Source organism: Mauremys reevesii, linkage group 4 (assembly GCF_016161935.1).
Source record: "Mauremys reevesii isolate NIE-2019 linkage group 4, ASM1616193v1, whole genome shotgun sequence".
In the NCBI taxonomy this organism is placed as follows: domain Eukaryota; kingdom Metazoa; phylum Chordata; order Testudines; family Geoemydidae; genus Mauremys; species Mauremys reevesii.
Window position 1 is genome coordinate 6,477,191 of NC_052626.1, and position 23,617 is coordinate 6,500,807.

Genomic DNA, 23,617 nt, shown 5'->3' on the forward strand with positions numbered 1-23,617 from the left:
AAGATGTCATAGCAGCAACACAAAGGACAATGGCCCTTTCCTCACAAGCAGGCCTCCAACCAAACATTCCAAAATCAATACTGATACCTAAACAGCACCTAGAATTTATTGGGGCCTACCTCAGTGCAGTAGAGGCCAGAGCCTCATTGCCAATTGTAACAGGGTGGCACTCACTTCTTGCAAGCACCCCCCCTTGGCGGAGTGCATGTGCCCACCCTTTCTGCATGCCTTGCAGTGAGTCTTCAGCAACTGAGCTCTCCAGCCAAGTCACACATAGTCTGTATTTGAAATAAAAAGCAAACCCCTTCCGGGGTACAAGTCCAACAGGGGCCTCTCTCAGTGCCCTCTGTAACATCTCTTTACCTGCAGCCCTTTCCTTGGGCTTGCTCTTCAGTCAGTCTAGCAGGGCTAATCATAGTACTCTGGTTCAAACTCTGTCTCAGCCCCTTCTATACTCTCTCAAATTGTCCCTGCTCTGGCATAGAACCATGCCCCAGCGTTCCCTCCCTGGAGGCAACGTTTTCACCCTCTTGGGGCTCTTCTGGACCCGGCTCTCCTGCTGGAGCACTAAAATAATTCAGTTCCCCCTTCTGGGGTGCATCAACAGTCCAGGCCACTTCCCCAGTGGCTAATGGTGGTGGCAGGGGGAACATGCGGGCCCATCCACTACTCCAGATCCCAGCCCAGGGACCTTATAGATAGCAGCCATCCACTGTATTCCTTTAAATAAACTGCATCACTGCTACAATTCCCTGGGCCACTTCCCATGGCCCCAGCACATACTTCACCATTATCTCAGGGCGTTGTCCTGGTTGAGTCCCAGAAGCCAGCCCAGAATGCCGTCTTGCTCCCCTCCCACATCTTTTGATAGCACTGCTCTGTTCAAGGTCCTGTAGCTCCCTCAGCCAGCCAGGCACACCACACTTCTCCAACTCCAGGAACTGAACTCACTCTGACCCTGCAGCTCTTTTTATACTAGCCTGCTGGGCCCTGATTGGCTGCTCCCTGCAGCCCCTTCTGATTGGCTGCATCCCACACAGCCATTCTAGGCAGTTTGGAGGACTCTATCCACTGCCCTTTTTGGGGTGGGGGGAGGTGTGGCAGGACTGTGAGGCCTCCAGCAGGAGGCCTCAGGCCCTAGTCCACCCCGTCACACTCACAGATTTACCCCCCACCCCCAATCAATTTGATCTCTACAGTGCAGACCAGCCCACAGGTATCAGCCAGAACATGCTTACAACTAGGACATATGGCAGTGACCACCTTTGTTGTAAGGGACCTCAGGGTTGGGAGGGACCTCAGGAGATCATCTAGTCCAACTCCCTGCTCAAAGCAGGACCTATCCCCAGCAGATTTTTGCTCCAGATCCCTAAATGGCCCCCACAAGGATTGAACTCATAACCCTGGGTTTAGCAGGCCAATGCTCAAACCACTGAGCTATCTGTCCCCCGCCAGACTACGTATGCGCTGCCTTCACGAGTGGTTCAGGACAGTATACAGTATGCACAGACACAATTTGAACAAGTGTCTTTCAATGCCAGTCAAAAGCTCACTAGACTGGTGGACAAAGCCCCACAAAGTGTATTTGTCACAGAACCACCTCTGTCACAAATACTGACAACAGATACGTCTCTGTTGGGTTGAGGAGCACGTTTGCAAAATTACAGAGTACAGGGCAACTTCAAGTCAGCTTTATACATCACCCTACTGCAACTCCAAGAAGTCTGGAATGCATGTTCACAATTTTTATCACTGGTCAGAAACAAGGACATAAGGTTAATCACCGACAACATTGCTTCCATATTTTACATAAGCCGTCAAGGGGGAGCAAGGTCACAATCATTGTGGGTTGAAGCACTGAAATTATGAAATTGGTGCATTCACCACAACATCAGCATCTCAGTGACTTACCTACCAGGAGATTACAACACCACACTAGACACACTAAGCAAAAACTTCTCACAGGAACACGAGTAGGAGATAGATACCATGATCCTATACAAGCTATTCAGATATTGGGGATTCCCAAGTATAGACCTTTTTGCCACACCCGAGAACATCAAATGCCCACATTTCTGCTCAAGAGCAGGACTGAGCTATTGTTCTATGGGGGTTGCCTTCCTCATCAAATGTGACACACATCTGCTGTATGCCTTTCCACCGATCCCCTTACTACCCAAAGTAATATGCAAAATAAAAGAGGAACAAGCCAGAGTCATCTTGATAGCCCCAACATGGTTCAGACAAACATGGGTCCCTTACCTCCTACAGATGACAGTATACCCACCAGTCATTCTTCACCCTGTTTCACATCCCCTGTCTCAGGATGCAGGCCAGACTCACCACCCAAATCTAGAGATCCTCCACCTGAAGGCATGGCTCCTGCATGGTTCCAGAATACTGAGATGACCTGTTCTGAAGACATAAAGGAGATACTATTAAATAGCAGAGAAGATTGACTATGCAGTCTACTTACCTGCACAAATGGAAGAGATTCCACATTTGGTGCACCAGCAGACACGCCTTGGCTATCACCTCACCCTGACCACTGATACTGGACTATATCTAGGGCCCTACCAAATTCACTGTCTATTTTGGTCAATTTCATGTTCATAGGATTTTTGAAATAATAAATGTCATGATTTCAGGTATTTGAATCTGAAATTTCACAGTGTTGTAACTGTAGGGGTCCTGACCCAAAAAGGAGTTTGGGGGGCGTTGCAAGGGTATTGTAAGGGGGAGTTGCAGTATTGCTACCCTTACTTCTGCACTGCTGCTGCTGGTGGCTCTGCCTTTAGAGCTGGAATCCCAGCCAGCGGCTGACGCTCTTCAGCTGCCCAGCTGTGAAGGCAGTGCCGCCGCCAGCAGCAGCGCAGAAGTAAGGGTGGCATGGTATGGAATTGCCACCCTTACTTCTGCAATGCTGCTGGTGGGGCACTGCCTTCAGAGCTGGGTGCCTGTGAACAGCCACCGCTCTCTGGCCACCCAGCTCTAAGACAGCGCAGAAGTAAGGGTGGCAATACTGCGATCTCCCTAAAATAACCTTGCAGTGCCCTTGTAATTCCCTTTTGGGTCAGGACCCCCAATTTGAGAAACACTGGTCTCCTCGTGAAATCTGTATAGTATAGGGTAAAAACACACAAAAGACCAGATTTCATGGGGACTGACCAGATTTCACAGCGTGTGACACATTTTTCAGGGCCCTAAATTTGGTAGGGCCCTAACTATATCCTAGGACTAAAAAAATCAGGACTATCCTCAAGTTCAATCAGAGTTCATCTCACAGCTGTTATGGCTTTCCACCGCAAGATTAGCAGACATTCAGTATTTACCCAGCCTGTAACAAAACGGTTCCTCACAAGTATTTGGAACCTCTACCCTTGACAAGATCCCACTCCACCTTGGGACCTTAATCTGGTGCTACGATGCCTTACTCTTTGAGCCCATGGCAACCTGCTCAATCATACATCTGTCTGTGAAGATAACCTCTCTCATAGCCATCACATCCGCTTGAAGAGTGGGGGAAATAGTGGCTCTCATGATGTACCCGCTATATACAATTTTCTTCAAAGATAAAGACACATGATCACATGCAAAGTTCCTACCTAAAATACCTTCCTCATTCCACTTGAATCAGGCTATTTACCTCCCATCATTCTTCCCCAAGCCACATGGGAATAAAAAGGAGTCCATGCTCCACATGTTACTTATAAGCCAAAATTATTCCTTTCTATTACTGAAAGATCAAAAGGTTCAGCTATATCTAAACAAAGGCTTTCAAAATGGATTTCCAGTTGCACTCACCTCTGCTATAGTCAGTATGATTTGCAAACCCTCCCCCTTCCCAGGAACTCGAACACACTCCACGAGATAAATTTCCACCTCTATAGCCTTCCTGAACAATGTACCAATTACAGAAATTTGTAAAGCAGCCACCTGGGCATCAGCCCATACATTCACAGAGCACTATGCAATTGTGCAGGACTCGACATCGGATGCTCTCTTATGACTGACTGTCTTATCTCGCTCACGAATCCAACTCCAAAGCCCCATCCTTCCAACGAGGGGCACAGCTCTCCAGTCACCTAAAGTGGAGCACCCATAGGGGACACTACTTGAAGAAGAAAGGGGTATTCACCCTTTACAGTAACTGAGGTTCTTCAAGATGTGTCTCCCTATGGGTGTTCCACTACTCACCCTCCTCCCCATTACTTCAGAGTTCAGACATGAACTCTGCGGTAGAGAAGAAACTGAAGGTGGTTTGGCCGCAGAGCACTATATAATCTCCAAAAGCAGTGCGAGATGGGGGAGCGCATGTGCAAGCCAAATGGGCACTGCTACTGAAAATCTCCAATCACAGGCACAGAGAAGCAGACTCACATGAAGTGGAGCACTCACAGGGACACACATCTCAAAGAACCTCAGTTACTACACAGGGTGAGTAACCCTCTCTTCTGATCTGGGGAATTTTCAGACTGTTGTGCTGAGCTACATGGGTACAAATTTCTTTTAATAGAATGTTACTTAAATACATAGTATCTAGGAAGATCTCTGAAATACTCTACTTTATCATATGCCTAATTTAAAACATCTATTTTTGAGCAGTTTTTTGTTTGTTGTTTTGTTTTAGCAAACTAGAATGAATGATTTGCACTGTCTGAATTTAGACACTTGGATTTGGTCTGGAAGGTAAGTTTGGCCATGTGCCACTTAGTTATAAATAACAGATTGGAACTATTTAACAGTAGGTGTTAATGGTATTATAGTAGCTTTTCTGGGAAGAGAACAGGAGGTTTTGAACTATTTCAACAGCTGTTACATTATTATTTCAATTTAATTTAATTTGTAGTGGCTACTAAACTGTTCTCTGTTGTGCTCCAAGGACCACTGATGCTATCAGGCAAATTTTCAGCACAGCTTAGTGATTTAGTTGCCTCATTTTTAGATATGGGCAAATTATCACAGATTATACTGAAATTTTACTTCGATATGGCTTTTTAACATTACAGTCCCTATAGGTCTTATGTTATGTAGATGAGACTCTTCATTATAGTCTAGATTGGGGAAAGGTTTTAATGTATATCAAGACAAACATTTAAGAAAACCCCCAAAGAGGAGAATTTACAAGGGAAGAATCTTTCATAAATATTTACTTTTTGATAAAGTTTGTCAAATTTTTTTTTGCTTCCTATTTTTACGCTTGGTAGGGAGCATTTATGATAGAACCCACTAGAGAAGAGGAGTCACTGTTTCTATATTGATTTTCATGTAGCTGTTTTAGACAAATAGGAAACATTTGATGGCCATTGTGTCTGTTCTTCCCTACGTTGCCTAACTGTCATTTCATGCAAGGGAGGGAAATACAGTGTTTTCAAGTGTGTGTCTATGTGGATCCCACTCTAAGTGCACGTGTCTTTTGCACAAGATCAGAATCTTTGAACAACAGTGTCCTTTGGGCCACTACTGCACCTGCATGGTTTTGCGCCCCTCACCACCATCCAATGCAGAGCAGCTGTGATCACCCCTCAGTTCCTTCTTGTCCATTGCAGCGAGACAAAACAACCAGTGCCTGCTGCTACCACTTAGTGGAAATTTCTTTTCCTTTGATATTTGTCATCTAGTTAGTCAGTTTGGGTTAATTTCCCAATCAAATCATCTTTTTTCTTTAATTTTATTTTAAACATTTAATTTTTCTCTGGTGCTTTGCACCACTATTGTAACCTACAGTAGCAAATTCTAAGCCTTTGGGCTTCTTGTGATGGACTCATTCCTCTTACAGTTGACAGGAGACGATCCACAACAGAGAGAATTTGACGTTCAGCCAGTCAGTGCAGAGACACAGTCAACAAAAGCCCAAACGCCGTCCTTTTGAGCAAGGCGCACTCACTCAGCTGGAGACAGTCAGTCTTGCTCCAGTCCTCACCACCTTTTTATTTACTCCCTTTTACAGCCTTTTATTGCTTTAACTTCACACTTCTTGCACAAAGCAAACCCCTTTTCTTTTTTTTTAAAGACTAAACTTTACACTTTTTACAACCACACTTTTTTTAAACCTTTCAACACGTTTAAATTAATTACTTAAAGAGTTTTTTTAAACAAAAAAAACACTCAACCTTATTAGTTTTAACTACAAACTAAAAGGCAGACAAAAGCAAAGCTCTAAACCACTACCAGCCTTTTAATCAAACCTATAACTCAGCCTCCCACCTGCCTATCCAGAATTGCAATCCCTAATTTATCTCAGGTCTTTCTCTCGTTCTCATCAACTCGCTTTCTCAGTGCTCTCATGCAATTCCAATTTTTTTATCATCTCAATCTTCTTTTATTTTGCTAACTTAGTAACTTTTGTATTTTGTCCCTGTTTTATCTGCTATATTTTCATTCAGGCCTTTTAATCCCCTTTGTCCACAAGCATTAGCACCATTTCTCTTTCATTTTCATTCAAACGGCTGGCTGGGCTTACAACTTCATACGTTTTCTTTGGTTGCAGGCGCTAGTATTAATGCCTATCAAGTTTAAGTTCATTGGTTTGGGGGTAAGTTTATAAATTTTAATGGTTCATGGTATGGGTTCTCAAATGTCCCAGTGAGTAATTCTCCCCCACATGCATCCTCCCCATGGTCCGAGCCCACACTCACTATGACGAGGCACACCACCACACAGAGTCACCACAAGTATGTTTCCCTGACCACAGATCCAGATGGTACCATAGATTGTGGTGGTACTCAGTCTGTGTCTGATTCAGTCTCCATCCATCAGTGGATGTCACCCTCAGTGGGCCACCACCTGTCCCTCTCATCCCAATGACGTCCAGGTCACAGAGTCTGTCAGTAAAATCTCTTAATGTAACGTCAGGCCAGTAACCTCTTTAAGACAGGTGAGCTTTAAATTAAGCTAGCAGCTGACAGCCTTTTGTAGACAGGCTAGCTTAAAAAATACTAGTGGTGGCCTTATATTTGGCATTTTTTAAAATGTATTATAAGTGTAAGGCTATCTTAAATGGCTTCCATTCTAAATTCCTGAAACAACCTGACTCTAGTTGGCTGCTTTTCTATCTGATGCCCAGACCTGAGCAGCCCTGTGTGCAAATCATCTTAAAGAATTACTCCAAAGAACCAACCTGGAAAAATATCAAAAACCCCAAAATACTACAACACCACAAAACAAAAAATCTAAATCAAACATTCTTCACAGTAGTGTATAAAATCTCTTTTTTGTCCAGTCAAATCAGGGTTTTTTACACCAGGTTCAAAAATCTTCCTTTTTTCCAGCAAATGGTCTGTTGCTGACACTGCACAACGCTGTTGGTGGTCACCTGGTTTAATAAAGGGATTCCTCCAGTTTCAGAGCCAAAAGAGTCTTTAGCTGGTGTTCCTCAGTCTCTTTCCTGTCTCCAGTTTTTCAGTCTTCCACCTAACACATTTCATTAGTGCCTGTCAGTGATTTGCAGACTTTAGCTCCCTTCGATTTGCAGACTTTATTTTTGTGTCCTAACATTATTTGTGTCTCTTTTTTTCTTTAGTGCTTAAATGTTGTTAGAAGAGGCCAGCCTGAAATAGGGCTAATGCAGCTCTTTTCACTTTTTCTCTCAGTTTTATTTTCTCTTTCTTGTTTTTTTTTTTCCCTTTCTTTTCTTTTTTTCTTCTTTCCCTCACTTTTCTTTTTCTTTTTCCTCTTATTTTTCAACAATGAACACATTTTTTTAGCCTTATTCTTTTATTATACTTTTTTATTTTTATTTTTAGTCATATAGTCTTTTTTTTTTTTCTTTTTTTTTTTAATTTTGTTTTTTTTTAACTTTTGGCATTTTTTTACAAGTTTTGAGTTAAGTTTTTACCAACTGTAGATAAATACAAACTGTAGTCCAATAGCTTTCCACCATCCCCAGCCCCCTAACAAGAAATCTGGTAGTATCAGAGGGGATCCCATTCAATCCCAGCCAAGTCCACAGACATTTACAATGCAAATTTAAATCCCTGTTAAAACTTTCAATTCAAATACAATTGCAAAAGTTTATCCACTTCAAAATATCATGTAACTTTAGTCAACTTAATTATTAAGACTTTTAATATGCTAATTTTAATCCTTATTATCAAAACAACTTTCACTAATTATTATCTTTAAATTTCTGCAAAAATATCAATTTTAAATATTAAACAACACACCTTTGGCCACAGGAAATTTTAAACACATCCAAACAACAAACACAAACAACACAGACCACAACACACCAACACACAGAAACAAATACATAAACTGTTAAATGAGCTACAATTGAAAACATACAAACTGAAACTGTTCAACAAACAGAAACTGAATCTCTACAAAACAGAAAATCTGATATCACTGAACAGTTACAATCATCTGAAAAAAATCAATCACCTGCACAGAATATATATAAAAAAAATGTGATTCTTAGCTTTTTCAGGAATATAACTCATCACTTCATAGACTTTCATTCTCAACTTTTCTTACATTGAACTAGACTTACTTTGTCTTGCAAAATTTCATCACTTATTACTTTTTTCAACTAACTTTTTTAAAACTTACTTTACTAATAAGATTTAACCACATTATCACTAACTATAACTTTTTAAGATACAACTACTAATAATTTTTATATATTTAGATTTAAATTTTTAATAACTCAACTAATTAAAATAATTCACAAAATTCTTTAATTAATTTTTTTTTTATTTTCAACATTTTTAAGAATTACACATTTCCAATTTTAGCATTTTTAACTTTAGTTTTTTCTTTCAACTCCAACAAGTATTTTCAACTTTTTCACTTTTCTTCACTTTTCAACTCAAATCACTACTCTCTTTTTCTCTCATCCTTATTTTTATTATCCACTTCTTTTTTATCCCATGTGTTTCCCTTCTTTTACCCCTTTCTTCCACTCTTACCTCCTGTTCTCCACCAACTTGTTCTATTTTTTCTTTCTTTTTTTTTTTTTTGTTGTTTTTTTTTTGTTTACTTTTTTTTTTTTTTTTTTTTTATTTTTTTTATAACAATTCTTTTTTTTTGTTTTTTTTTTTTTTTTTTTTTTTATATTTTTTTTCCTTAAGGTTTTCTTTTTAACCCCTTCCCTTCCTTTTTTCTTTTAAAAAACACCTTTTAAAAAACAAAGACCCTTCCCACCTTAAAATTTAATTTTGCTCCCAAGCCACCCCACAAACATTTATTTTTATTAGTTGTTCAAACACAAACGCACTTAATATGCTAACAACAATAGTTAAATTGTAACCTTAACCAGTTTAACTATTTTAAAGCTTTAAGGCTTCCTTTTAAGGTCTAACCTTGGCCTCTGTTGCTGTTCCTGCCAGGGCCTGCAACTCTACTTATGTTGTCTGAGAGTTCCTCTGACTTATCTTCTAATTTCTTAATTGCTCAGTTCTACTACTCAAATACATATTTGTTTTTTTTCCTGCTGTCCTTCTTTCCCTGCCCTTTGCACTTTTCAGAGAACCCTTAGCTGTTCTCAGACTCTGCAGCTGGGCAATCATGCCTTTCAACCCATACACACACAACAACAACAAACAAACAAAAACAAAAAAACAAACACAAAAACTAAAAAAAATAAAGGTGGTAAAACACAAAAATACAACACCCTCCAATCCATGACAAAAACCATCACAAATCTGTACCTACCTCAAGGATTCAGGACCTAAGATATGACTAACACCAACCAAACCCCAAACCTTCCCAAAACTTAAGCTACTTCCCCACAGCTCAATATCACACATATCCAGTTATATCTTGTACATAATACAGGATTCCAGATACAGATTAGTATACATACAGCTTATATTTTATCCTGTATATTCCATCTATTTTCTTCTATCCCTCTCTCCAGAGCTTTTTCCCCCTGAATCTCCTTCAGTGTCTCTTGTTTTTTTTCACCTCCTGAGACCAGCTCCCAGATCCATTTCACTACTAACTGTTAAATCTCAAACAGCTCAGCTTTTGCATGCAAAATCTTAGTTTCAGTTCACTCTATTTATTTCATAATCTGTTTACCTCTGTCTATATTTCTTTACAGCCTTAATTTTTCTTTGTTCTTTTTCTTTACAGCAGAGCTAGCTTTACAGTTTTCTTTTCTCTCTCAGCTAGCTCTCTTTTATTCTTCTAGCTTTATTTCGACTGTGTCAGCATTCCACACTGATCATTCAATTCCTTAATTAAGAGTAATATGATCTTATCTAGATGATCTTATCTAGATTGAAGACTAGATAATTGACATTATTTAGATTTTATTTCATTTTAAATATATTAAATATTCCAAAAATATGCAGGTTTTAGGAACATACATGTCATATTAGGTACATGTACATACATGTATAACAGGAGGTATACCTTAGGACACTGCTTCTTCTTTCCACACACACACACACACACACCACACACACACACCACACACACCCATACCATCTATCACCATTATGCTGCACATAATAATGCATTATATCTGAAACAGACACAGAGACAGACATGATGGACAGACGTCACCAGTGTGGCTCTGGGGCATATGCTGGGATTTTTTTTTTTTTTTTTTTTTTTTTTTTTTTTTTTTTTTTTTTTTTACAAGCGCTGCAACCAGCTAAAAACATTTTTCTTTTTTTTTTAATTAGAGACAAATTTTCTTTTTGGGGGCACCCACCCAACACCCCCTGCTTTCCCAGGGCCCTCTACTCCCTCTAGGTTGCCCCTAGTAAAGCCCTCTTTTCCCCCTCGAGGTAGCCCCCTCCTCCCTCCCTCACCTCTCCTACTCCAGGGGACTCCAGACTGGACTGGGGCTGGGACTGGGACCCTGAGACAACCTGACCTACTCTGGACTGGACTGGGACCTGTACTGGGACTGGACTCTGACCTAACCCAGACTGGACTTGACAGACCAGAACCTAAGTTGTCAGGACTGGAGATCTGCTCTGGGACACCTGAACCACCCAACCCCCTAGGTGGTGTTACTGGACGGATGATCAGCTGGGCTCTTGATTTCTTCAGCTCATCACCGACACAGAACTCGAGCTCGCGACGCAGGATCAGGCAACAGCCAGAGGAGGCTGCTGACCAGCCTGCAGAGGATGAGTCTGATCCCCGCAGAGTCAGAGAAAGTCGGTCGGAGCCGTCAAGAGCCAGAGACTTTAACCCCCACTTTAAAATTCGTTTGTCTGTTTTAAGAGAGGTTCAGCTAGAGAGACAGTCCAGCGTTCAAAGTCCTTTCAAGCCAAATTAGCAACAGCACAACAAATCATCGGTCTCAAAAGGCACCACCACCCTTTTTACAGGCCCTTAGCTTTTTTTATAGATTTTATTTATATTTCATTTCACATCACATCACTTGACACTCACCCACCCCTTTAAACAACTTTAAACAAAACACTTTACACATTTAACACACACACATGCCTAACTTTTATACTTTAGATTTTTAATTATTTATTATTTCTTAACAAGAAAAAAAAGTTAAAAATAGTTTTTTTTTAAAAAAAACTAAACAACCACCAAAGAAAAAGAATAGACCGTGGGATGCTAGAGTATCTTATCTCAATCTTCAAACAACACTAGCACAGCAGCTAATGGTGCCAGCCATGCAATCCTTGGTTCAGGCTTCTCTCTTCTTTTTTTTTCCAGGGCTTAAAACAATGCTGCATTCAAATACTTTTTTTTCTCTGGGGATATCCCAAACCTTTGCTAGCCTGATTTCAGTCAAGTTAGCATAACTGTTTTATCTGCTATATTTTCATTCAGGCCTAACACAGTCAGCCATAACCACTACCATTTTTGTCTTAACAAGAACCAGGTGCCAGACCACTGTTTGGTTTGCTATTTTTTTTTTTTTTTACCAGAACAAGGAAATCCAGGGACACTTGGTTAAAGTTGTATCTTCTTGAGATCTCAGTGAGAGAAATTTCAGACCTTGAAAAAAGGGCATTAACATCTAAAATGGGATTGGTCACAGCTAGGCAGTGCCCCTATTAGCTGGCATGCAACACCTAACTTCCAAAGAAAAAAGGGGGTCTTCATCCTATCCTAGATCTGAGAAGAGTGAACAAATATATACACCGTCTAAGATTCAGAATGGTAACATTCTCCATCATCCGTTCTCTTCAGGCTGAAGACTGGTTTGTGGCTCTTGATCTTCAAGACATGTACTTCCATATTGCAATCCATCCAACCCACAGGAATTATCTTTGATATACAGTAGAGCCCAGTCATTACCAATATAAGATTGTACTATTCAGCCTGTCCACAACACCGAGAGTCTTCACAAAATGCCTAGCTGTTGTGGTGGCCCATCTGAGGAGACGTGCCATTCACGTCTATCCATATCTAGACAATTGGCTGATCAGGAAGTCTCATCAGGAAGTTACCACAGCCCTGAACTATGTCTTTCACTTCTTCAGATAGCTGGGCCTCGTGATGAATTACAAAAAATCCTCCCTCAACCCATTATAGACAATAGAGTTTACAGAAGCCTTAATCAACTCCAAATTGACAAAAACATACGGTCATAGGGAGACTGGCCCCTTTAAGAGGCAGCAGGCCCATCCACCTGTGCCAGGTAAATTGCCTTCTAATGGGACTGAAGAGAAGACACCAGTCATATATAAAGGGTCAAGCAGCAATCAGGAAGGGGGAGACAAGAAAGGGCCGTTTGGATTTGGTGGAAGGTCCCAAGAGAGCAAGGTGCTAGAATTCTTCCAGAGAGCAATAGTGGAGAGCTGTTGCAGGAAGAGAGTCGGTAAAAGCACAGAGCCAGGACAGCAGCAGAGGAAGTTTGCCCACTGACGTCTTTTGAACCAATGGAGAAGGAATATCCTGGTAAACAATCATATGGGCTGGTGTTCCAGACAAGTAACAGGGAGCTGGGAAGTATCCAGGATAGCCTAAGATCTTAAGAGTCGAGAAAGCTCAGAACCAGGACAGCAGTGGAGGGAAGTTTGCCGGCTGACATCTTTGAGCTTGTCTCCTGCAGGGAGATGGAAGTCCAAGAGAATAATTCTGATTTGTGGGAGAACCCAGGGAGGACTAAGAACATAAGCCCAGCGTGGGCAGACTTTGGTTACTTTTGCATTTTTCTTAAATGCAAGGCAGGCAGACTGTTTGTTTTGCACTTTTCATTTGGGCTTCAAGTTTGGCTAGGGTACACCAGGAAGAAATGTTGGTACCCGCCAATCAGATTAAAAAAGGGAGACTGATGAAGAGCCTGGCTTTTGTATTATGATGATGGACTATACATTGGAGAGTTATTTTGAAGCATTTATGTTAATAAAGTAGCCCATAGTAAAGGCATTATTGAACAAAAACATGAAGATGGAGTTTATGAAGACCTGTATGTTGGAGACACTGAGGCTGTGGCACCTCTAGCCAGAGGGGACACTCCAGGAGGACCTGCCTTGTTACACATGCCTTTCTGAGGACAGATTTCACCCTCACTAGATGACCACCAGCATCAAAATGAATCCACCAATCACAGTAAGAATCTGCCTCAGACTCCTAAATCACATCAGTATGCATGTATGTGACACCAGTAGCCAAACGTAATCTACATGCAATACAAGACTGGCTAAGCTTCATGTTTCACTCTTTGGATCATCAAATGAGCGTGCACATTCTGATTCCCACTTACATTCTGTCACTGAATTGTTGGTCCCACCCAAGAATGCTCAGAATGGGGTCCCCGTCTCTACACCACCTCCTTAAAAGACACTGATACAGATCCATCAGGAACAGGTTGGGGCATACCCCTGGACCATCTCCAAATACAAGGAATTTGGGTTCAAAAGAACATGATCCTACACATAAATATTCTAGAATTACAAGCGATAAGATTAATTTGCACAGCATTCCTACCTGTTTTAAAGAATTCTGCTATGCAGGATCTCACGGATAACACATCTGAAATGTTTTATGTAAATAAGCAAGTAGGTGCCCGCTCACCACCCCTTTGCCAGGACAGAATCAAGTTGTGGACATGGTGTCAAAAACATGGGATAACCCCAATAAATCTCCATCTCGCAGGAGCCAACAATGATTTAGCAGACTTTGTAAGTAGACAATCTTGTCATCAACCCAGAATGGTGGTATGCCAACATCCGAGATGCCAACCCTTCCTAATTTTCCATAATCCTCCTGATTTTTATATGTAATTACAAAATTGCTAATTCAGGCTTAAGTCTACTAATTTTGCAAGTACACACATTATTCACATACACACAAATATCTGTTCGTCACTCTCAACCACTCAGTTCCGACAAACACAGCAAATAGCGCCTCGGCCACAGGGAGCATTTTTCTCCACCATCCCTATGGCACATGCACAGAGTAAACAGTGAGGTTCTGATGGGAGGCAAGCTATGGCGATTTTGAATGTGTTGGATTCACTGTCCAGATCACAGGCTGCATATTGCATTCTGACTGCCCCGTGTGGACCCTGATGGACTATGTTAATGCACTGTATGTATGACAGATAAGGTAATTCCTGCCATATCCATTAGAGACCTTATTGAATTAAGTTTAAGTAGCTTTGGGGGTCCATTGTATTAAATGAATAGCTTATATACATTCTTGTGAGCTGGGATTGTATGTAACATTTCTAGGGAGAGGTGAATGCAAATTTCCTTCCTCTGGTTATGCAGAATCTCAGCCTTTTGAAGCTATTCCCAGAGGGGAGGACCATTGTCTCCTAATTATCTGTTGCCGGAATCTGAAGACCAAAGGCCCAAAGCTATTCATGGGGATGCTTGTTCTGAGCTAAGGCTGTTATGAACTTGTAACCACAGGGAAACCCCTTTGTGGAGTTGAAGGACAGACTCCTACAAAAGCTCTTGTTGGAGTTGGGGGTGATCTCTGGTAAGCTTTTTAGCATGTTTGTAGGTTCTTTTATTGCTTTAATATGTTTTCTCTGTAATGCTTTCCCTTTGAGAATAATGTGCTGGCTTATAAAGAGCTGTGTGGTAACTTATAACTGCCAGCAGTTACCCTACATTCAGGCTTTAATATAGAAAATAAAGCACAGACTGGCCTGGTTGGTCAGTCTGGCTTGCCGGGGCTATCACAGTGTACCCGGGGAACTGTGCAGCCTGGAAAAACCCCGGTCGGGAGGGAGAGAGGTGCAGGTGTCTGTCCAAGAGACGTGATGGCTGAGGAGCTAGGAGTCTAGAATGGGGTGCCCTCAGGGGACCATAGAATGGGACTACAGGAGCAGTTGTCCTGAACTATGATGCTAGGTATGTAGAGTGCACCAGCAGGGTCTACACAGGATAGATGGAGCTCAACATGCAGCTTGGGCAATGAATCCAGTGCCCCAGACCTCTCTGACATTTGCCGTGGCTTGCCGTCTGTAAGACCCTCACTGCACTGTCTGTGGGGAAGGAGAAGCCAGAGGTGCAACGAAGGCAGCAGTGGAGGTGGAGAGAGGGAATGCAACAGAAGAGGTAGAAGAGAAGGAGGATCATCCTGGGAAGGTCATCCAGGCCTGGGACTGACCAAGCCCTAAACTTGATAGGAGGGCAGATTTCCTAGGGCCAATCCTCCCCATCTTCCTCTTTGGGGGATGGGGCTCAAGGATGCAATGAGGGTGGGGCCCAGGGGCTAAGATCCCTCTAAGCTGCACAGCTGCGAAGCAGGCTATAAAGGGCCACACAGCCACAGGGGCCTGGAGAGGAGAGAGGTAGGGCATGGGCGGGGCCTGGGGAGAAGAGCAAGTTGGGGCTTGCAGGGCTGCTGCAGGCTCCTCCCCCGGAGTTCCGTGCTGCCAGTAGGGAGAGAGGGTAGGGGCCCCTCTCCCAGAGCTCCGTGCTGCTGGCGGGGAGAGGCCAGGGGCCCTTCCCCCAGAGCTCCATGCTTCCGGCGGGGAGAAGGCTGCGGGGAGTCCTCTGGCCCCGGCCCTGGGGCAGCTTGCACCCCAAACTCCTCATCCCCAGCCCCAACCCAGAGCCTGCACCCCACCCCCCTGAACCAGCCTGGAATCTCCTCCCGCACCCTGAACTCCTCATGCTTGGCCCCACCCCAGAGAATCATAGAATCATAGAATTCAAGATCAGAAGGGACCATTATGATCATCTAGTCTGACCTCCTGCAAGATGCAGGCCACATAAGCCGATCCACCCACTCCTTAAGCAAGCGACCCCTGCCCCATGCTTCGGAGGAAGGCGAAAAACCTCCAGGGCCACTGCCAATCTACCCTGGAGGAAAATTCCTTCCCGACCCCAAATATGGTGGTCAGCTGAACCCCGAGCATGCGGGCAAGACTCTCCAGCCAGACCCTCTGGAAAAAGGCTAACAATATCCTATCATTGACCCATTGTACTAATTACCAGTGTGGCACTTTATTGACCTATTGACTAAGCCAGTTATCCTATCATACCATCCCCTCCATAAACTTATCTAGCTTAATCTTAAAGTCATGGAGGTCCTTCGCCCCCACTGTTTCCTTTGGTAGGCTGTTCCAGAATTGCACTCCTCTGATGGTTAGAAACCTTCGTCTAATTTCAAGCCTAAATTTCCTGACTGACAATTTATATCCGTTTGTCCTCGTGTCCACATTAGCACTGAGCTGAAATAATTCTTCTCCTTCCCTGGTATTTATCCCTCTGATATATTTAAAGAGTGCAATCATATCTCCTCTTATCCTTCTTTTGGTTAAGGAAAACAAACCGAGCTCCTCAAGTCTCCTTTCATACGACAGGCTTTCCATTCCTCGGATCATTCTAGTGGCCCTTCTTTATACCCGTTCCAGTTTGAATTCATCCTTCTTAAACATGGGAGACCAAAACTGCACACAATACTCCAAATGAGGTCTTACCAACGCCTTATATAACGGGACTAGCACCTCCTTATCCCTACTAGAAATACCTCGCCTAATGCATCCCAAGACCGCATTAGCTTTTAACGCCACATCACATTGCCTACTCATAGTCATCCTACGATCAACCAGGACTCCTAGGTCCTTCTCCTCCTCCGTTACTTCCAACTGGTGCGTCCCCAGCTTATAACTAAAGTTCTTGTTAGTCATCCCTAAATGCATAACCTTACACTTCTCACTATTGAATTTCATCCTGTTACTAATACTCCAGTTTACAAGGTCATCCAAATCTCCCTGGAGGATATCCCCATCCTTTTCCGAATTTGCAATACCTCCCAACTTGGTGTCATCTGCAAACTTTATCAGCCCACTCCTACTCTTGGTTCCCAGGTCAGCGATAAATAGATTGAATAAAATCGGACCCAAAACCGAACCTTGAGGAACTCCACTGGTAACCCCCCTCCAACCCGACAGTTCCTCCTTCAATACGACCCCCTGCAGTCTCCCCTTTAACCAGCTCCTTATCCACCTCTGGATTTTCATTTCGATCCCCATCTTTTCCAATTTAACCAGTAATTCTTCATGCGGTACCGTATCAAATGCCTTACTGAAATCAAGATATATTAGATCCACCGCATTTCCCTTGTCTACAAAATCTGTTACTTTCTCAAAGAAGGAGATCAGGTTGGTTTGGCATGATCTACCTTTCGTAAATCCATGCTGTAATTTGTCCCAGTTGCCATCGGCCTCAAGGTCCGTAACCACTCTCTCCTTTAAAAATTTTTCCATGACTTTGCATACTACAGATGTTAAACTAACAGGCCTATAGTTACCCGGGTCACTTTTTTTTCCCCTTCTTGAATATAGGAACTATATTAGCTAATCTCCAGTCAAACGGTACAACCCCCGAGTTTAGAGATTTATTAAAAATCATCGCTAACGGGCTTGCAATTTCACTCGCCAATTCCCTTAATATTCTAGGATGAAGATTGTCCGGGCCCCCCGATTTACTTCCGTTTAGCTGTTCAAGTTTGGCTTCTACCTCAGATACCGTAATGTCTACCCCCATATCTTCATTCCCATCAGTCCCTCTATCACTATTCCTTAGCCCTTCATTAGCCTCATTAAAGACCGAGGCAAAATATCTGCTCAGATATTGTGCCATTCCAAGATTATCCCTAATCTCCACTCCGTTTAAAGTTTTAAGCAGTCCCACTTCTTCCTTCTTGGTTTTCTTCCTATTTATATGGCTAAAAACCTTTTGCTATTGGTTTTAATCCTTCGCTAGGTCCATCTCCACCCGGCTCTTTGCCTTTCTCACTGCTTCCCTACACCCTCTGACCTCAATAAGGTAGGTTTCTTTGCTGATCCCTCCCATTTTCCACTCCTTGCGCTTTCTGTTTTCTTAATCACCCCTCTAAGACGCTTGCTCATCCAGCTCGGTCTAAAACTGCTACCTACGAGCCGTTTTCCCTTTCTCGGGATACATGCCTCTGACAACTCCTGCAACTTCAACCTGAAGTAACCCCAGGCATCATCTGCCTTTAGATCCCTAAATATGTTAGTCCAATCCACTTCCCTAACTAGTCGCCTTAATTTCGTAAAGTTAGCCCTTTTGAAATTGTATACCTTAGTCTCAGATGCAATTTTGATTATCCTCCCATTTATTTTGAAACGAATTAGCTCATGATCACTCGAGCCAAGGTTGTCCCCTACAACTATTTCCTCAACAAGGTCCTCGTTACTCACCAAAATCAGATCTAAAATGGCATCCCCCCTCGTCGGTTCAGCAACTACTTGATGAAGGAATTCATCAGCTATCACGTCTAGGAAAAGCTGAGCCCTATTATTATTATTACTAGCATTTGTTTCCCAATCTATATCCGGGTAGTTAAAATCCCCCATGATCAAACAGTTCCTATTAGTATTTACCTCCTTAAAAACATTAAAGAGCTCTCTATCCATATCCAGGCTAGATCCCGGCGGTCTATAGCACACCCCAATTACTATCCCAGGGGAGGCTCTAGTAGTTCTACTAGAGCCTTCACCCCCAGCTGGATCCCTCACTCCCTGTACCCCAACCCTCTGCCCCAAGCCTGAGCCCCCTTTCACACTCCAAACCCCTCATCCCCAGCCCCACCCCAGAGCCCACACCCCCAGCTCAGAGTCCGCACTCCAACCCTCTGCCCCAGCCCTGAGCCCCCTCCCACTCTCCGAACCCCTTGGCCAAACCCCTGCCACACATCACCTCTATATTGGTGCACATAACACCATTCCACACATGAACTTAAAAAATTAGAGGGAACACTGCCCAGGGGTCCAACTCCGTCCCTTCTTGGCCACAGACATGGAGAGGAGGGGATGGCAGGGGAGAAGGCAGTCCTGTTGATTGAATGAGCCGCTGAAGCCTTGGGTCTGTTAGCATTTCACTATGTTAAATGTTCCAATGTTCCCCTTCCACAGGAAGCAGGGCCGGTATCAGGTTCAGTACAAGGGACCTCTGTACTGAGAATCTCGTCAGCACCGCAGATGCTTCGGTGGCAGCTTTCAGTGCCCTTAACATCAGTATAGCCAGACACTCTGGTACTGCTTTCTGGTACTGCTGTTGACTTTGGGACTGACACTGCTTCCAGCATTAGCATACTTGGTATCAACAGTACAGCTTCCCTTGGCAGCACCGCTTCCTGCCTCGTCCTGGGCGAATAAAGAGTCGGACTGGGTACTCCCTCCCTCTGGTCTCACTCTGTCTTTATCTCCTAGGTCCCTAGATTCCTCAGCATCTGAGTTGGGGTTGTCATCCTCCCACTCTCAAATGCCAGACCAGCATCAGGGACCACTGATGGACCATTACCAATATTGGCGCTCATCTCTTGGTCAGGATGGAGGCATTGGTGACCAGTAGGCACCAGGTCAGGGGCCTCCATCCTGACCAAGAGATGAGCGCCAATATTGGTAATGGTCCATCAGTGGTCCCTGATGCTGGTCAGGCATTTGAGAGTGGGAGGATGACAACCCCAACTCAGATGCCTATGTCAGTGGCGTCCATAGAATCTGTCAGATGCTCCTCAGTCACGAAGGTCCCTCTCTTCATCTCGCTCAAAGGTGACCACAGGCACCAGCGGTCCTTCTGTCCACACTGGAACAGTATCTTGCTTTCACTCAGTTAAGGGCCTTGTCTTTGTCTCCAGACAGTTCTGCGCTGCCTGGCCCATCTTTCCCTTCAGTACCAGAGAAATTTAAGATGTACCAAGACCTTCTGCAGTGTGTAGCTGCTTCCCTCAGTATCTCAGTGGTGTTCTCTTACACAAATTAGTGGATATCCTGCAGCCATCTGCCCCTGGGAGAGTCACCCTCCCTATCAGTGATGTGCTCCTTGAACTGACTACAGCCCTATGGAGCACACTGGCTTCAGTACTGCCTGCAGCTGAGCATACGGAAAAGTGCTATTTTGGTCCTCTGCAGGGATTTTTGAGAGGATTTACTCCCATCCACCCCCAAATTCCCTAGTTGTAACTACAGTGAACAAGAGAGCTTGGCAGGGCATGCCCAAAGATATCTCCCCCCGCTTTGGGGACAGGCTGTCCCAATTTCACAATGCTTGGGACTTGATCACCACCAACAGCTGGTTCCTAAGCACCTTCAGATCAGGTTATGCCATCCAGTTCCTCCCCCACCTCCTCCCCACCCATCCCTCTTCAGGGACCCCTCTCATGAGATACTTCTCCTCTGCTCTCTGCTGGCTTTGGGAGTGGTGGAAGAGGTTCTGCTGGAACTCCGGGTCATGGCTTCTACTCCTGGCACTTCCTGGTACCCAAATCCAAGGGCGGGGTAAGACCCATTCTAGACCTTCGCAAGCCTCAACAAATATATCAGACCTGTGAGGTTCCAAATGGTCACTGTTGATTAGTCTCAGTCTGCTATCGCAGAACGACTGCGTTTTTGCTCTGGACTTTCAGGATGTGTACTTTCATCTGATTTTGCTGAGCCACAGAAAGTTTCTTCATTTTGTTATGGCAGAATGCCACCTTCAGTACACAGTGCTTCCATTTGGCCTCTCTTCTGCCCCCCACCCCTCAGGGTTTTAACCAAATACATGACTGTTGTTATGGCATATCTCAAGAAGAAAGGAATTCATATCTACCTGTATCCGGACAACTGGTTACTGAGGTGCAGATCTAGAGAGAAAGTTCTTGCTCATATTGGCACCACACTGCTTTTACTCGCACCTGGGGCTCAGCCTAAACACTGGGAAGTCAACCTTGGCTCCCACTCAAAAAATGGAGTTCAGTGGGACCCTGTTAGATTCCACAACATTGAAAACATTTCTGCTGACTGACCGTTTTCAGACTATTGCCTCAGTCTGCAGTCTCAGCTTTCCATGGCAGTTCAAATGTGTCTGAGGCTCTTGGGCCACATGTCCACTTGCATGCAGGTGGTGTAGTTTGCAAGGTTGTGCCTTCTCCCCCTTCAGACGTGGCTCAAGATGATTTACCATCCTACTCTTCACTCTCTAGACAGACTGGTTCATCTGTCTCCTCTGAACTCCTTGCAGCGGTGAATGCATCTAGAGAACATTTGGCAACGTTTCCTTTGTCTGGTCCTCGCCAACCAGGTCAATTGTTACTGATGCCTCCCTGATGGGATGGGGGCACACTTGGGGTCACTGAAAGTGTAGGGACTGTGGTAGGAGCAGGAGGCCTTACTCCATATCAATATGCTGGAGCTTCAGGCCATCTATAATGAATGTCACACTTTTCAGTCCATAGCAGAGACTCAGTGGTTCACATACTTACCGACAATACCACCGTGATGTGTTTTGTGAATGAACAAAGGGAAGCACACTCCAGGTTGCTCTGCCTAGAAACAATCAGGCTTTGGCAGTTCTGCATTGAGGAAACCATTACTCTGATAGCTATTCACTTATCCAAGGTTCATAATCATCTCATGGGCCATCTCAGTGGGTATTTTTGCCTGAGTCACAAATGGTCCCTGAAGACAAGTGCCCTCAGGGTCATCTTCACAGCTTGGGGCATCCCAACAATCGACCTGTTTGCTACAAGGGACAACAGGAAATGTTGTCTGTTCTGCTGTTGAGGGGGCGTCAGTCCAGGCTCCCTATCCAAGGCTTTCCACCTCAGCTGGCAGTGGGCTCTCCTCTATGCCTATCCGCTGGTCCCAATCATCCCTCAGGTCATCCTTGGATCCTTGCATTCACTCCTTGAATCTCATGGCATGGCTGCTGCATGGCTGAATGAGGAGGAAGAACTGTGTTCAGTGGCTCTCCAACAAGTCCTCCTTAACAATAGAAAACCCTCCACCAGGATGTCCCTATTCAACTCAATGAAAGTGATTTTTCGGTGTGGTCTTTAGCCCATGGAATCCAACCAACACTGGTCTCTATCCAGGACATTTTGGAGTACCTGCTGCACCTTCAGGTGTTGGTGCTTGTGTTTAGTTCACTGGAAGTGCATTTGTCAGCATTATCGGCACTTCATCTCCCCATTCCAGGAAGATCAATCTTCTCCAGTGCCATGGTAGCAAGATTCTTAAAAGGGCTCCTTCATCTACATCCCCCAGACTGAGAGCTTGTTCCTGTGTGGGGCTTTAACTCAGTCCTAATGGTCTTAATGGAACCTTCACTCAAGCACCTGGCATTTGTCCCTTTCTGCTTTTGTGTCAGAAAACTGCATTCCTGTTAGTGATAACATCTGCAAGGAGAGCGTGTGAGTTGCAGGCTCTGATGGCAGAGCCTTCTTATACACAGTTCTCCAAAGACAAAGTGACCTTACAACCTCATCCAAAATTTTTGTCTAAAGTGGTTTCTCAGTTTCATTTGAACCAGGTGGTACCTGTGTTCTTTCCTCTCCAGAGGAACGGTGTCTCTGTACCTTAGAAGTCAGGCGATGTCTGGACATGACTAAACAGGTTTATGCTTTGCCTCGTTTGTTTGTGTCATATGCAGATCGCATGAAGGGTTAAACCGTCTTTTCACAGACAGTCTCCAAATGGATAACATCCTGCATCAAGACTGCATATGAAATAGCTCTGGCTAAGCTCCCTCAGTGAGTGCGAGCTCTTTGTACGAGGGTGCAAGCAACGTCCATAGCATTCCTCAGTGACATTTCCATATTGGACATTTGCAGGGCTGCTATGTAGTCATTGATGCATACATTCACAAACCATTATGCCATAACTGCATATTCCAGGGTGGATGCACCCTTTGATGGAGTGGTCCTGCAGTCCTTGTTTAAGTAGGCGCCGAGCCCTGTGTCCTGGGGGAGGTACTGCGTGTGAGTCACCTAAATAGAATACACATCTGCATCTACTCGAAGAAGAAGAAATGGTTATTTACTTTAACTGGTTCTTCGAGATGTGATGCAGATGTGTATTCCACAACCCACCCTCCGTCCCCTCTGCATCAGAGTCTCGTTCCTGGGTGTTCAGTGCGAAGGAACTGAGGGAGGGTTGGGGAAGCACCACCTCATGTAGCTAGGTGAGGGGCTATGACCACCAGGCATGAGAACCACCTCACTGTGGATACTGCTAGGCAAATTTCTCCAGCTCTGGTGCGCTGGGTATGCACACATCTAAGTGGAATACATGTCTGCATCACAAATCGAAGAACCACAGTTCCAGTAAATAATCGTTTCTTTTCTGAGATGTCATATGGGGGATCGCACAACCTGCCCTCCGTCCACGCTTTTTTTTAGTGAGGAAACTGAGGGATAGTTGCGGCCACTCTGCCATTTCTGCCATAGGGTGGGGAAGTATGAGGATATGCACAGCACAATGGACACTGCTATT

At 44.0% G+C, this 23,617-nt stretch overlaps 1 protein-coding gene and 1 long non-coding RNA gene across 9 annotated transcripts in view; one reads left to right on the forward strand and one right to left on the reverse strand.

Moving 5' to 3' along the window:
* The window catches only part of KLHDC1 (kelch domain containing 1), a 71,008-nt gene that overhangs the window by 34,037 nt on the left and 13,354 nt on the right, over positions 1-23,617 (forward strand). For all 6 annotated transcript variants that reach the window (XR_005597640.1, XR_005597641.1, XM_039535000.1 and 3 more), the window contains exon 8: positions 4,631-4,689. Coding sequence is in view for 4 of the 6 variants with exons in the window: in XM_039535000.1 (XP_039390934.1) it covers positions 4,631-4,689 (59 nt within the window). In the remaining 2 variants the exon portion in view is untranslated. The remainder of the gene's footprint in view (positions 1-4,630; positions 4,690-23,617) is intronic.
* Positions 1-23,617, reverse strand: part of LOC120403650 — a 48,990-nt gene that overhangs the window by 4,196 nt on the left and 21,177 nt on the right. For 2 of the 3 annotated variants that reach the window (XR_005597643.1, XR_005597642.1), the window contains exon 1: positions 784-920. This is a non-coding gene — a long non-coding RNA (uncharacterized LOC120403650). Of the gene's footprint in view, positions 1-783; positions 921-2,262; positions 2,416-23,617 lie in introns of those variants that run through there. The other variant, XR_005597644.1, reaches the window with a different exon arrangement.